This window comes from Bufo bufo, chromosome 4 (genome assembly GCF_905171765.1).
Source record: "Bufo bufo chromosome 4, aBufBuf1.1, whole genome shotgun sequence".
NCBI classification, from domain to species: Eukaryota; Metazoa; Chordata; class Amphibia; order Anura; family Bufonidae; genus Bufo; species Bufo bufo.
Window position 1 is genome coordinate 168,286,405 of NC_053392.1, and position 15,381 is coordinate 168,301,785.

Consider the following 15,381-nt stretch of genomic DNA (forward strand, 5'->3'; position numbering starts at 1 on the left):
GGAGTGTTGATGTAGAAGTTTGCCTTAACTGTGGAGCTTTTTTTGTGAAGATTACATCAGAAAAAGATGACAGGGGCTATTATGCTAATATACTGTAAACTACTGTATAGTGTGGGGGGCTGTATACTGTGGAGGGCTGTATAGTGTGGGGGTCTGTATACTGTATACTGTGGGTGCTGTGAATTGTGGAGTGCTTTACTGTGGGGGCCTGTATACTGTGGGGGGCTGTATATTGTGGAGTGCTGTACTGCTGTACTGTATAGTGTGGGGGGCGGTATACTGTGGGTGCTGTATATTGTGGAGTGCTATACTGCTGTGCTGTATACTGTGGGTGCTGTATATTGTGGAGTGCTTTACTGCTGTACTGTATACTGTGGGGGGTTGTATACTGTGGGTGCTGTATATTGTGGAGTGCTATACTGCTGTACTGTATAGTGTGGGGTGCTGTATCGTGTATAGTTTGGGGTGCTGTGTACAGTGAGGTGCTATACTGCTCTACTGTATACTGTGGGGTGCTGTATACTGTGGGCTGCTATACTGCTCTACTATATACTGTGGGGTACTGTATAGTGTGGGGTGCTATAATGTATACTGTGTGGTGCTGTACTATAGGGTGCTATACTGCGGGTTGCTGTATACTATAGGGTGCTATACTGCATACTGTGGGTTGCTGTATACTATAGGGTGCTATACTGCATACTGTGGGGTGCTGGGGTGCACTGTAACACTAGGGTGAGCCAAGCCCCGGTCTCCTTCCTGCAGAGCGGTGCCCACTTCCAACCTGAGCCCAGCTGCCCAGAGCACTGATCCTGAGCCGCTGGAGTCTTCAGAACTGGAAGTATTTACAGTCATTCACTGTACTCTACCAGATGTGTGGATTTTTTGTGTGTGTGTTGTGCTGGAGGGTGTGATTGCCTGCTAAGGTGTGGGAAGGCGGGATCCAGGGGGCCCAAGTACATTTTTGCCCAGGGTCCAATCAATATTAAAGGCGGCCCTGAGAAATGCTACCTAGCAGGGCATAGAAGAAAGTAACAAAAACCAGAAAATATGATCCCTGGCGACCAGGAATCACGGCCGTAAGGAATACCCAGAAGTGACGTCAGACGCCATTACGACGTCACGTCCGGAACATGGCGGCACCCATAGGCCGTGGAAAACTGGACCGAGGACGCCGTCGAGAGGAGCAAAACAAAGTGCGATAGCACAGTGCCAACAGCCGGTAAGCTGCCGGAACCGAAGACTAAAGGAACAGCGCCTGAAAAGAAAGAGAGATCCCCGGGGGAAAAAAAAATTAGGGGAACACCACCAGTCCACCTGTCCGGAAGGACAGAAAAAAACACAGTGGGCTGTGGGTGGTTCCCTCCTTTATAGGGGGTATTTAATTGTTTAATTTACTTGGGCTCATTAATAATTCCGCCGGTCCTACCAGTCCACAGGGGAGTGGTAGGATGTAAGGGAAATAAATAACGCGGGATGTAATACTGTGTCCTGTATGAAATAAGAACCTGTACAGAGCATCATCATACCTCTCAGCTTTTGAAAATCGCAGAGGGACCATATGTGCGGCGCGCATCACGGCAATTTTTTTCTATACTAGACCACGCCTCTAACTCCGCCCAAAGCAGCAGCTGAGGATCGGTTAGGTGAGTGTAAGTTCTTTTATTTTTTTACAACCTGTGGAGTCTATGGGACAATTTTTTTTCTTGTGCTTCAATATCCATTTAAATATTAGCATAAAAATCATCGGAATATAGATATTTTAAGGTTCAAATAGCACAAAATAATACAGTTATGATATAATATACAGGTAGACACCATAAAGACACTTTAGTAAGCAGCAATTTAGTAAATGTATTAATGCAGATTTATGCATTTATTCCTCAGGTCAAAAAGAGGGACATTTAAGGATCACAGAGGGACTCAGGTCCAAAAGAGGGACACTTGGGTGACATGCATCATGACTGTTGCAGTACTGGCATGTTTCCCTCAGTAGTCATGGCGGCCGCAATGACTGCCCCGCCCCGCACGCTTCAGAACGTGGACGTCATCGCGTCACAAAGGGCTGTACCCGGCTGTGGCTGTAGTAGCTGAGGCCGGTATGGCGGTGCGGTGCGTTTCGTGGTTGCTGCTGGTGAGCGGCGTCCTGGCCGCTGTGCTGAGCGCTGCCTCGGCGGACGGGAACGGTGTACCGAGCAAGAAGCTGAGGATGCAGTACACGGCGGGGCCGCTGCTCAAGTTTCAGATATGGTGAGAGGTGACCGAGTGTGTGCATGGCGGCCATCCTGTGTATCAGCTGCCGGGTCACCTCCAGGACAGAGATCCCGGGCTGACATGGAGCCCTGCTGAGTACTGGCTGTGGGGTGTGGGTTATGGAGGGCCTCTGCTGGTGTAACCCTGCACTGTGCACGAGTGCTCCCAGTCATGTCTCCTTACAGCGGGTGACGTAATGGCTCCTGTAGGGTCCTTACTTACATAGCACGGGGGGAGCACAGACGTCATAGGGGGAGGGGAGACGTCATATGGAGGGGAGCACAGAAGTCGTGTGGGGAGGGGAGATGTCATATGGGGGGAGCACAGAAGTCATGTGGGGAGGGGGAGGGGAGATGTCCTATGGAGGGGAGCACAGACGTCATAGGGGGAGGGGAGATGTCATATGGGGGGAGCACAGACGTCATGTGGGGAGGGGAGATGTCATATGGGGGGAGCACAGAAGTCATGTGGGGAGGGGGAGGGGAGATGTCCTATGGAGGGGAGCACAGACGTCATAGGGGGAGGGGAGATGTCATATGGGGGGAGCACAGACGTCATGTGGGGAGGGGAGATGTCATATGGGGGGAGCACAGACGTCATGAGGGGAGATGTGTCATATGGGGGGAGCACAGACGTCATGTGGGTGGCGAGACGTCATATGGGGGGAGCACAGACGTCATGTGGGGAGGGGGAGGGGAGACGTCATATGGGGGGAGCACAGACGTCATGTGGGGAGGGGGAGGGGAGACGTCATATGGGGGGAGCACAGACGTCATGTGGGGAGGGGGAGGGGAGACGTCATATGGGGGGAGCACAGAGGTCATGTGGGGAGGGGGAGGGGAGACGTCATATGGGGGGAGCACAGACGTCATGTGGGGAGGGGGAGGGGAGACGTCATATGGGGGGAGCACAGACGTCATGTGGGGAGGGGGAGGGGAGACGTCATATGGGGGGAGCACAGACGTCATGTGGGGAGGGGGAGGGGAGACGTCATGGGGGGAGCACAGAAGTCATGTGGGGAGGGGAGACGTCTTATGGGGGGGTGTTACACAAGTCATGTGGGCTGGGGGAGGGGAGATGTCGTCATATGGGGGGAGCACAGAAGTCATGTGGGCTGGGGGAGGGGAGATGTCATATGGGCGGAGCATAGAAGTCATGTGGGCTGGGGGAGGGGAGCACAGACGTCATGTGGGGAGGGAGAGGGGAGATGTCTTATGGGGGGTGTTACACAAGTCATGTGGGCTGGGGGAGGGGAGACGTCATATGGGGGGGGGAGCACAGAAGTCGTGTGGGCTGGGGGAGGGGAGACGTCATATGGGGGGGAGCACAGAAGTTGTGTGGGCTGGGGGAGGGGAGACGTCATATGGGGGGGGAGCACAGAAGTTGTGTGGGCTGGGGAAGGGGGGACGTCATATGGGGGGGGGGAGCACAGAAGTTGTGTGGGCAAAGTCGGGCAGTTCCAACGCAGACTCCTGGTGCCAGAGCTACTCAGAAACAGCTGACCAGTGTGGGTGCAGGGTCCTGTGCAGCCCCCTGTCCATTGCTGTGCCCGATGCCCTAAAGGCCTTGGCCCCCACAAGCATTCCACTTACCTATTCACAGATTAGGTGATAAATGTAGACTTGCTGGGGATTCGACTGCTGGGGCCCCCGCCGGTGAAGAGGATGGGGGTTTAAACCCAGCCCCCCCCCAGCTGCCTGTGTGAATTTAGCGGTAGTGCACATACATGACCACTGCTCCATCCACGTACAGGGCACGGCTATCGCCTGCAGTCCCACAGAAGTGAATGGAGGGCACTTGGCGACCCCTTTTCTCTTGACTGTGGTGGTCCCAGCGATCAGACGTTTTTCACATATCCGGCGTATAGGTGTTGATGGCAGGCATTCGTCATTGGCACAAACAATGAAGCCGGTTCTGCATGACGGGGTGCTGGGGAAACAAGCCCGGTGTGTAGACTACAAACAGTAGTGCTGGCGTCAGGTATGTGAGTACCTACCTGCTGTTACTGTCTGTGGGAGAACTCAGTGACACCGGTAATGTCTGATCTACTTGCCATGATCTGGAAGGACAGGACGCTTGAGGATATTGCACGTATGAATCTGCTGTGTGTGAACATACCTGTAGAGCCTGTTTTCAGAGCTGCCCATACACCCTAGATAGTTGTCTGACGGCGGTTTCTCCACATAAGCATGCCCTCTCAGTGTTGCCAAGTGTGCGTGTGTTTTTGCTAGGGAGAGAGGAGCAATATCTCCCAAGGCAATGAAGTGTCAGGGGTGTTGAAATCTATCCTCCTGGATCCTGCGCCTTCAACACATGACGTCCGTTCAGAGCCGGGACACCACCGTACATGTTAGATGGTCTGTCTGTAGAGCCCTGTCATTCATTAGATCAGTGGTTTTGCTTCTGGAGGAGAACGCCTCGTCTTGAGGTACCTCATGGGCATTAGAAGTAAGTTGGCAGTTGAGACTGGCCAAGGGTAGGTTTAGACGGGGTGATATTATTGGGTACGAACGTGACTGCCCGTCTAAAGGTGCCACTGATCGCCCGATGGACAAGTGAGAAGGTCGTTCATCTGCTGATCCTGTCGTTAGTGCGGGCAGCAGATTGTGTGGTCTAAACAGTGATCGGCTGCCCAGAAACAATGCAGCAGTATGAGGACGAGCATTCACCATAGCGATCCCTCATCCGCATACTGTGGAGGTGATCGCTGCATGTGAGTGTAGCGCTTCACCTCCACTGAACGAGCAGCCGACTGTCAGGAAAAAAAGCTGATAATTGCCTTTTAGTCTCCCTGTTTAAATCTACCTTAATGTGTTGGGGGGGGGGGGGGGCACACATCAGGGGAAAGAAGGGTCAGGCATGTTGGTTGTCAATATGCCCGAGAGAAGAGGCTGGCAGTGGCTTATTCCTCTTTCCCCATTGAAAACACATGCACACTCGGTGGCGTGCCCCTGTCAGGTATTTGGAGGGACCCATCTATAGATGTCCATGCACATTCGGCAGCTGAGAATGGCGGGGGGTAAAATAAGCTTTCGGATGGGCGCCGTTGTCTGCCGTGTTACTGGGGCCGTCCGGGCAGAAGGCAGGTTGTAAATCACCGGAGAAACAATCTGCTCCAATATTATCCTGGTGATTGCTGGCAATATCCGGCATGTGCCGTGTTACTGTAAGTGATCCATTCAGAACCACCGAGAGGAATCGGGATTATTACAGATAAGGGTCACCCCGGGTTAGGTTGTGCACGCGCCTCCTGGATAACGGAGTCTTCTCTTCCTCCCCCCAGCATCTCCTGAGGTTACCGGCGGGTGTTTGAAGAGTACATGCGGGTCATCAGCCAGCGGTACCCAGACATCCGCATCGAAGGAGAGAATTATCTTCCCCACCCCCTTTATAGGTAAGTAATTGGGATCTGTGACCGTCTTACACTCTGTACAGAGCTGTTCTGTATGCGCAGGGGTAGAAGGAGCAATTGCAAGATGAGTTAGTGGAGCAGTGTCCATGGGGTAGAGGAATGAGAGCTGGAAACGGCTCCATTTTTATCTGCACTCCCCCCGTGTACTCCCTTCTGTGTGGCATCATCATTTTCAACTTGTAGATTCCTTGGCAACGCATGCCCCCCCTTTTCCCCCTTCTAATTCTATCTCCCTTAAAGGCGATGGCCCACACTGATCTCTAGAACGGAACCCGCATAAGTGAAGGAGAGTGGACTGCGCATGCGCAACCATGCGCATGCGTTCTAAGCACTGGCTTGGCTATTTCCGTCAGCCTATAGAAGTGAAGGGAGAGGTGGCCACACTTGCGAGGTGCGCTTTCCAGTCATTGCTATGGGGCTTCTGAAAAAAGCCGAGCACGCCATTCACCACTCCCATATAAAATGAATGGAGAGCGGCTACACATGCGCGGTCTGCTCTCCTTCACTTTGCTGGCTTCATTCTAGTTAGAGATGAGTCCAAGAGGTGGATCCCGCACTTATCAGAAATTGGGGGCATATCTTAGCGATATAACCCAATGTATGAGATTGAGATCATTTATCTATTTTAGACAAGCTGTGAAAAGGTTTAAGAAAAAATGATATTCCTTTAGTTTTGTAGTCCGGTCCTCCTGCTGCTGGTTCACAAACCTCAGTGGCGACCTCTGTGTACGGCATGTGACCATCTCACCCAATCACTGGAGCCAGCATTAGACCTCTGAGGACAGTGATTGGCTGCAGTGGTCACATGGTGTACACCGTTACATTACTGCGCTTTATAAACAAGCAGTGGCAGGAAAAACGGAGAAGCGCAAGAACAGTGTAAGGTTTTTTATTTTATTTGAAGCCATTTTAGGGCTTGACCGCAATTTATAATTATCTTGGGCAACCCCTTTGAGCATTAATATTTTCAAGGCTGATATACTTGGGGCAGTTGCACACGAGCTAATCCATTGCAGGAATCGGGCTCCGTGTGTGTGTGATCCTCCGCTAGACTTGCAGGAGCGCACGACATTACACGGATTTATAATGCTCTGTGCCTCGGCTTGACCTTACTTCTACACGATCTTAGTGACATAAAGCCGTCAGTATGAACCTGTAGAAGGAAGGCGCACAGCATTATAAATCCTTCCCGCAATGGACTCGCTCGTGGGAGACGGCCCTAAAAGTATTCTGCTGCTTTCATGGGTAGTAATGTTAACAATTTGACAGTAAATCCTGAATCTTCGCTTTACGTGCCTCCTGTGTCGTAATGTATTTTGTTCTTTCTTAGACACATTGCCTCGTTCCTGTCAGTCTTCAAACTAGTATTAATAGGATTAATAATCGTCGGAAAGGATCCCTTTGCATTTTTTGGCATGCAAGCTCCAGGTCTTTGGCTGTGGGGACAAGAAAATAAGGTTGGTGACCTCCGAGGATTGACTATAGAGACAATAATGGGATCTGTATTAGAAGTGCAGGACTCTGTTTAATTGCTGATCCTTATCTGTGTTCTCTACCTCCCCGGGGAAGGAGCTGTAGGTTTCAGTTACTGTGCGTACACTGTTATATATAATAATGTCTATTGCTGGTAGTTTCATCATCTGTGCGTCCAAGGAACAAGTATCTGCTCTGAGACCAAGCACTGAGAGAGTGCTAAGGAAAGGGAACTGACACAGAAAGTGACTTCATTGTCTTGCGTAAAGCCTCTCGTCAGCAAAGCTGACACTCTTGCATAAGATCCTAAGGTCTTTGAGTCATAATTTTGTTTGTTTCTGCTGATAACCCGGTTTATGGTAAGATGTTACCTGACTTGATTTTGTACATTTCCTGATCCTCTGACGATGGGATATTGAGATTTCCTCTGCTCGTTGTTTCTCGCTAGGTCTATGCCTGCATGATGGTTTTCTTCCTGAGCAACATGATTGAGAACCAGTGTATGTCCACCGGGGCCTTCGAGATCACTTTGAATGGTAAATGTTAAACTTGCTCAGGGTTTTGTGGCTTTTGAGCAATTTGCATGTAGACCATTTCCATACGGCTCTGTAAATACAAAGCCCATCTACATGTGCTTCAGCTGTAACGTGAAGGGACTAATGTAAAGTATTGCTTATGCTGGTTAACCTTTGCATGGAGAAGTCGCAACCGGTCACTGCTTCTTCAGGATACGCTATAAATGATTAACTGTTTAACACTTTGTCCTCTTGTTCACAAAGCTATCAGACCCTAATAACTAAGGGTCCATTCATACATCCGTGTGTGTTTTGCAGATCCGCAAAACACGGACGCCGGTAATGTGCGTTCCGCATTTTGTGGACCGCTCATCGCCGGCACTATAATACAATATGCCTAATCTTGTCCTGGAACAGAAATGCGGACCCGGAAGTGCAGCCCCATAGAAATGAATGGGTCCGCAATTCCATTCCTCTAAATGCGGAACAGAATTGCGGACGTGTGAATGGACCCTAATACTGTAGAAGTAAGTCTTCAAGGCAACCTGTCATCCACTTAAGGGCTCATTCACATGGCCGCTGTTCGGCTGTGCCCATACTGCGGGTCCGCAATATGTGAGCACCGGCTGTGTGCACCCCGCATTACGGATGTGGACCCAGTCACTAGAATGGGTCCACTATCCGGAAGGTTGGTGTGGAACGGAGGCACTGAACCACTACGGAGTGCTTCTGTGGGGTTTCTGTCCATGCCTCTGCACCGCAAAAAGATAGAACATGTTAGATGGGTCTGGATCCGTCGAGGCAGCCGCACATATGGTGCATGTGCACTGGGGACCGCAAATTGCAGCCCCCAATGCACGGGAACGGGTGAGTGAATGAACCCTAAGGGTGCATTTACACGACCGTGCGTATTTTGCTATCCACAAAAAATACGGATGACGTCTGTTGTATACATTTTTTTTAACAATGCCTATTGTCCTTAAATAGGACGCATGCACCTTTTTAATAAACTTGGCACATCTTACACCAGTGCACTGGTGTATGAGGTACCAGTCTCTGTAAATTTCCCCGCGTTGTACATAGGCTGCCAAGTCATGCCACTGATTATAGCTAACCTTGGAAATGCACTTTCTTTTAGCTTACGGCTGCTTGTTTTGCATGACAAAGTTTGTGTAACAATCACAAAAAATCCAGACGTATCTTATTCTGTGTTCGTAGTCGAGAGCAACTTTTCCTCCATTGACTTTAATGGAAGTCACACGCAACGCTTCTGTTATTTGGCTGTTTTCACACCCGAATCACAGTTCTAAAGTAATCACGCTACACAAAAGTGCAGCTTTTCCTGTCACATGCCACATATTGCCTGGTGGAACTAGCCTTAGAGGGCTGAAAAAACGGATTTGGACCATTTTCTGTAAACTGTTCCGACCTTTTGGTTGGAGATTTGCCAACCAAAACGTCCACCACAGACCAACCGTGAGCGCCAAAATGTTTAGTTCTGGTGTACGGCAGGTTTACAAGCTGCACATGCTCTTCCAGATTTCCCCAATAGATGGCACTTTTTCCAGTTTCACAATCGTAGCTGATATAATTTGACATGATGTGTGAATGTAATGATATATGTAAGTGAAAAGGATAAGATTGTTGGGGAAAACTGTACAATTGAGAGGAGGCTCTCGTGCTCTGCTGGGCGCCTCTAGCCTGGATACAAGATGAGGTACGGTCGGGCATGGAGGCATACAGGTTCTCTGTGGTATCCTGCAGCACATTTGCCCACAGATGTACAGCTGGGCCTGTAGATCCTGCACACTTACAAGTTGCTGAAGGTGGTATCCCAGCTGGTCCTGTAAATTTGATTTGGCGATAAAGCTGTTGCAATCTGGTGGAGACATTCCAGGGAAACCCTTGCTATGTATGGATGAGCATTATCCTGCTGAAAAATACCAGTTGGAAGTCCTGCCATGAGACAGCACATGTGGTCGCAGGATGTTCTGTACATATTACTGTTGGTGTCCCTGGTTTCACTACTAGGGGTGACCGACTGCCATATGCGATGGCTCCCCACATCATCACATCAGCATTTTGAGCAGTATGTCTCTCCACAACAAAGGCAGGATTGAAGCTCTCACCACCTGGCCTCCATAATCGAACACCACTGTTTTGGGATTCCAAACAGTACCTACATTCATCCCTAAAGACTACGGTTCCAGTCCATAGAAGTCCATGTTTCTCATTCGCGATATCACAGCAAATGAAGGCAACAGAGGCTGGCTGTCAATGGCAGGACACATAATGGGCGACATAACATGCGCGGACACCGCTCCCATTCATTTCTATGGGGCCGACTGAAATAGCCGAGCCAGTGCTCGGCTATTTTCGGCGGCTCCATAGAAATGAATGGGACCTGCACCTATCAGAAAATGGGGGCATATCCTAGTGATATGCCCCCATTGTCTAAGATGGGATAACCCCTTTAATAAAGTTACCACCTGTGTCTGGATGGTGGGCAACAAAACTATGGGAGCTGATCATGCTGGTCAGCGGATCAAATGTTCCCCTCTACTACTGGTCTATCTGAGACCATGTGTGTGCCCTCACATAACAAATGCTTTCAACACTTTAACAGCTAGGTCACAATGGCCTAGAAGAAAGACATTTGGTCAAAACAACCTCCCTGCTTCTCTGTCTAGAGATGTACCCCCTCTGTCAACTGGCCAGAAAGTCTTTGAGTGTGTTTTAGAGGCAAGTATAGCAGTCATCAATCTCTCGCCAAGAGGTACACTACCCCAAAGTAGCCTCTGAAAGCATTTTTATAGGGCTGCAGGGAAAGCACATTTAGACCCAGTGTCTAATCAGACCACACCTGTACCACATATCTGAGACATAACTGCATGCCGAGTTTTGCAGCAATCCAACATTTCTATCTGGGTGCATTATTGTTTTTGTCAATGAGTGTAATAGAAACATGTGTTGAGGACTCACAGTATTCCTTCATGTTGAGTTGGTCAAATCCTGTCCGTTTTTTCTTTGTCTTATTTTGTTGTATTTTTTTCCCCCAGATGTACCTGTGTGGTCAAAGATAGAATCTGGTCATCTCCCATCAATGCAGCAGCTTGTCCAAATTATTGATAATGAAATGAAGCTTAATGTTAACATGGATGCGATTCCCAACCACCACCGCACATAGCCACGTCTTGCAGCACCAGATTAGTCTTGTAAGTGTGTGGATGTTTGTAGCCTTTTTTCTTCTGGAATACTGTATACCTGTTATAAATGAATATAGAATGGGGGCCACACAACATTTCCTGCGACCAAGTTTTAAAAATAGGAAAGGGGTGAGAAATGCCCTGGAACCTGCAATATTAATGAGATTACTCAACTTTTATTTATTTTTTTAAGTTAAAATCTTTGAGCCTGGTATAATCAGGCAGCGTCTGCTTCTTACATGGTGCTGTTACAGTATCAATATTAGAAGGGAAGTCACTTGTCATCACAGGGGTTGCGCTGGCATTAGGACTTGGTTTATTGATGACCTGTTATCAGGATAGGTCATAAATTAGAGATAAGCAAATCAATTCATACGAATCTCTATTCCTCTCATCAACAAGAGTTCTTCACCTGCGAGGGGCTGTCGTCGTCGTCGTCCCCCTGCCTCTTGATAGGGTTAGACATCTTGCCTGGCCCTGACAACCTTGCACCTGCCCCGAGTAGTGGCACAAGCGCGGTGTCTTCACTTCCAGAGCAGCGACTATGTATGCGCCACTATGCTGTGTGGAAGCATAGCCATTGCACCACTACTTGGAACAGCTGCAAGATTGTCGGGGCTGGGCGAGATCTCTGAAGCATCTTCAGCAGTGAAGACAGCCACTCACAGATGAAGAACACTTGGTGATCAGACAGATTGATTTGTGTGAATTGGTTCACTTCTCTTCAGTCATCAGTATCAGACCGGTGGAAAACTGACCCCCAGCACCCCAACTGATCAGCTGTTTCGGTCAGGTACTGGAAACTATATACAGTGTACTGAAGGCTCCGTACCCTGTGTAATTGCCAGTCTATTGCAGCTCTGCTCCCATTCACAAGGCCACTACGCAATGTACAGTGCCTTCTGCTTCCAGTTCTGTATGCTGTTCCGTACGCCAGTTGGGTGCATGAAACAGCTGATCAGTGGGGGTGCGGGCATTTTAAAACTCAATCGTAGGGAAGTTTTACATGATATATAAATGTTTAATAGGGGTGATGTGAAGTCATTTTGTAACCCCATTAATTACTTTCTGTCCTTTTATACGCCTCAATCATAGAAGCTCATTTTTCAGAAGATGTCCTCCCTAAGCACTGTAATTTTACTAGAGCCACATGGTTCCTACAGGCTAGTGCCATCCTGCAGATATTCCTTCACTGTAGTGAATGTGCAGTAATGCCAATTATTTGGTAGTAACAGCTTTGTTTTTCTAGCTAAATGAAATCTCCCATGTTTTTTTCATCCATGGTGTCTGCCAAATGGGCTTAATTCTTGTAGCAATGCCTAGTGTAGGTAGACTTGCCCATTTAGTAATGTCTGTCATACACCATGCATGGGTACTACAGCACAAAAGCTCCTGCATGTCACCATATTATACCCCACTCCTAGCACCAGCCAAACTCATGTAATGATGTCTTCATGCATCATTATATGCCCTGGAGAATGGCTTGCTACGACTGGTTTCATCAACCAGGGAAGGATGTGTAGTTCCCTGGGTCAGTGTCTCGATTCTAGGACCATCTGGCCGAATCTCTAAATCAATATGTGTAACTTAATGTCTAATGAGGTAGATATTAAAGGGGTTGTCCCACGAAATATATTCCATTTTTTTTTAACCAGCACCTGGATCAGAATTCTTTTATAATTGCATGTAATTAAAAATTTAGTACAGCCACTGAATCATTCAATAACATGTAGCTGTACAGCGCCACCTGCTGTTTGTTCTTATTTTTGACCTGCTCACTGAGAAGGCCGCACATGCTCAGTTTCATCCTTCAGCTGCCTCCTGAGCTGTGATAGGGAGAGCTGAGACACGCCCCCTTAGCTGCAGCAGAAAAGACACTCCCCTTGAGCTGCCAGCCTGATATAAATCTAGCAGAGCAATGAATGGGGAGATCTCTGGATCCATGTGAGGTACAGGGCTGGTTCTAGCTTTGTTAGAAAGAGATTGTCATGTCCTATATGATGTCTGATTTTCATTTTTTACGTTGGTCATGGGATAACCCCTTTAATTGATCACAGAAAAGATACTAACAAACTTACTAAATCTATTTCTATTGCTTCCAGGCATGACGTGTGCTTTTATGAAGGACTCAGCGGGGCTGGTGTTTATGAAGGCCTGCTCTGAAGACAGTTCCTGTTAGTGCAGGCTGGATGTCTCTGCCACCTCGTTGTACCTTTTAAAGTTCTACATGCAAGATTTTTTCTGAGCGCTGCTATCTTGTGGAGTTTTACAGACACCGTGCAATGAAATTCTGTGTAGATTCAACCCGTTTTATTTTGAAGCCATTCTTTCATTGTTCTATACGTCACATAATGCTGGCATTAAACCTTGTTTTATATTCATCATTTACAGTGTTGGAATAGGTTATCTAATAATTTTTTTTTCCCTCCTGAGATTTTTGTCTTTGAGATCTAATTTTTATAAGAATCTGTTCTTTTTATAGTTTAAAGTGATGCTATAACAAGCAAGGAAGCCAACAATCCGCAACAGTTGGCCTCGTTTAGTTTTGTCAATGTTCTGTATAATAAGATTATATTGCAGATCACTAAGTTATTCTAAATTATAAGCAAATTTATAGGCATTAAAAATATACCTGTGACTGTTTAAGGAAGAGTGAGCTATTCTGTTGTATTCGAGTTAATGTAGAGTTTTTAAACTGAGCCTTTATATACTAATCCTTTACAGAAGATGCAAATTAAGTTAAATAAACCTACCATTACAGTAAAACATCATAATGTGTGTGGGCTCCATTTGTGTTCTGCATGTTCACACTAAACCTGTAACGTAATCCAATGAGAGACTCTACAGTCGGTCAACCAGTTTATCCCTTCGTCCTATGACAGCACCAGGAGAGAGGGATCCACCTCCCAGGACAGGACACCCACAGGTATAAATCTTCAGACGCCCCTCCTCCTCAGTGGTTTCCTGTCCTAGGAGGACAACCTACAGGTGTTTGTTGTTTTCGGTGGGGAGTAGTTTCTCCCATTAAACATTGCAGGCTGGCTGGAGAAGGTGTGCGCCGGGTGACCCCGCTCCACACACCTTGGAGAGGAGACGGACGGCTAAATACCGGGTACTGAAGTCCTCTCTACCCTCCCTTCAACCCTCCTCACTCTGTACCTGAACAAGATCGGGCATCCCACGAGAGGACATGTGCGGCGCGAGCACAGGGCAGAGGAAACAGCAAGGAAGTGAAAGATCCAGTGACGCAGAGAAGGGGCGGAGCTTAAGGGAAAGGCGGCAAATTCGAAAAGGAAGGAGCGCAGAGCGTCCAGAGCAGCACATAGGCTTTTGCCTGGCATTTCGTGTGCAGTTTCTGAAGATAAAGCCAGTCTCCCCTGTGATCTTTGCTGGGGTCTTCCAGATCCAGGGCTATAGGGAGATTTCCAGCATGGAGAGTTCTGGAGAGAACCCTAAGGACCCAGTTACCCCTGCACCTATGGTAGGAATGGGTATGGGCCTGAAGAAATGTAAGTGATCTACATTTAACTACTTTTTCTAGCGATCCAGATTTTTTTGCTTGTTTAAATTTCCAGGGTGTAACTGAGAAACCCAGAAAAGCTACCGCTAAAATACGTCATAAGGAATGTGGTATCTGTAAGGCTAAACTAGATACTTCATACACTAAGCCCCTATGTAAAGGGTGTATTGAGAGTACCATAGCGGAAGAATCCCCTAGTATGGTCAAATGTATGAAGAAAATGATTAGAGAAGAGTTAAGTCTTTTGTCAAATAAAGAGCACAGGCGAAAGAGCGCCAAAGAGAATACATCTTATTCAATTGGAAATTCGGACCCCCCTAGTTCAGAGGACGAACTTGAAAGTGGTGAAAGGGAGTCCGTTACATCCTTTTCAGATGAGGAATGTAGTGGTAGCCCCTTTTTTTCCTGTTCAGGAAGTAGATCAATTAATCAAGGCAGTGAGGGCAACTATGAGTCTTGAAGATACAAAAGAGGTTCGCTTGATTCAGGATATCATGTTTGGGGGGCCTGCAGACTAAGAAAAGAGCCTTTTTTTTATCCACAAGAATGTAGAGGCCATGATGAATAGAGAGTGGAAACATCCGGATAAAAGAAGCTTTATCCCATCAGTAATCAAAAGAAAATATCCGTTTGAAGAGGGTGAATGTTCTCTAAGGGATAGGGCCCCCAAAATTGATGTGCCCATAGCTAAAGTGTCTCGAAGGTCATCCCTACCCTTTGATTTGGGCAATCTTAAGGATCCGATGGACAGAAAGGCTGACTCCTTTTTAAGCAGAACATGGGAATCCATAGGTGCATCCTTTAAACCTAATATAGCTTCCACCTGTACGGCTAGGGCACAAATATTGTGGATAAAACAGCTGGAGACGCAGATCCGGGATAAGACCCCCTAGAGATAAATTATTAGACTCGGTCTAGGCTATTGGAAAAGCAGACTATTTTTTTTGGCAGACGCCTCTGCGGATGCAGTTAGGTTGTCTGCTAGGGCTTCATCCATGGCTAATT

The 15,381-nt window shown here is 47.8% G+C and overlaps 1 protein-coding gene across 1 annotated transcript; it reads left to right on the plus strand.

Annotated features, from left to right (window-relative positions):
* The first annotated feature begins 2,057 nt into the window (after nucleotides 1-2,057).
* Nucleotides 2,058-13,627, plus strand: SELENOT (selenoprotein T). Its single transcript, XM_040428087.1, has 6 exons — nucleotides 2,058-2,247; nucleotides 5,534-5,644; nucleotides 6,993-7,119; nucleotides 7,584-7,671; nucleotides 10,710-10,865; nucleotides 12,959-13,627. Exons 1-5 carry the CDS (start codon nucleotides 2,099-2,101, stop codon nucleotides 10,835-10,837), a joined length of 603 nt encoding a protein of 200 aa, XP_040284021.1. The 5' UTR covers nucleotides 2,058-2,098; the 3' UTR covers nucleotides 10,838-10,865; nucleotides 12,959-13,627.
* The last annotated feature ends 1,754 nt before the right edge of the window (nucleotides 13,628-15,381 follow it).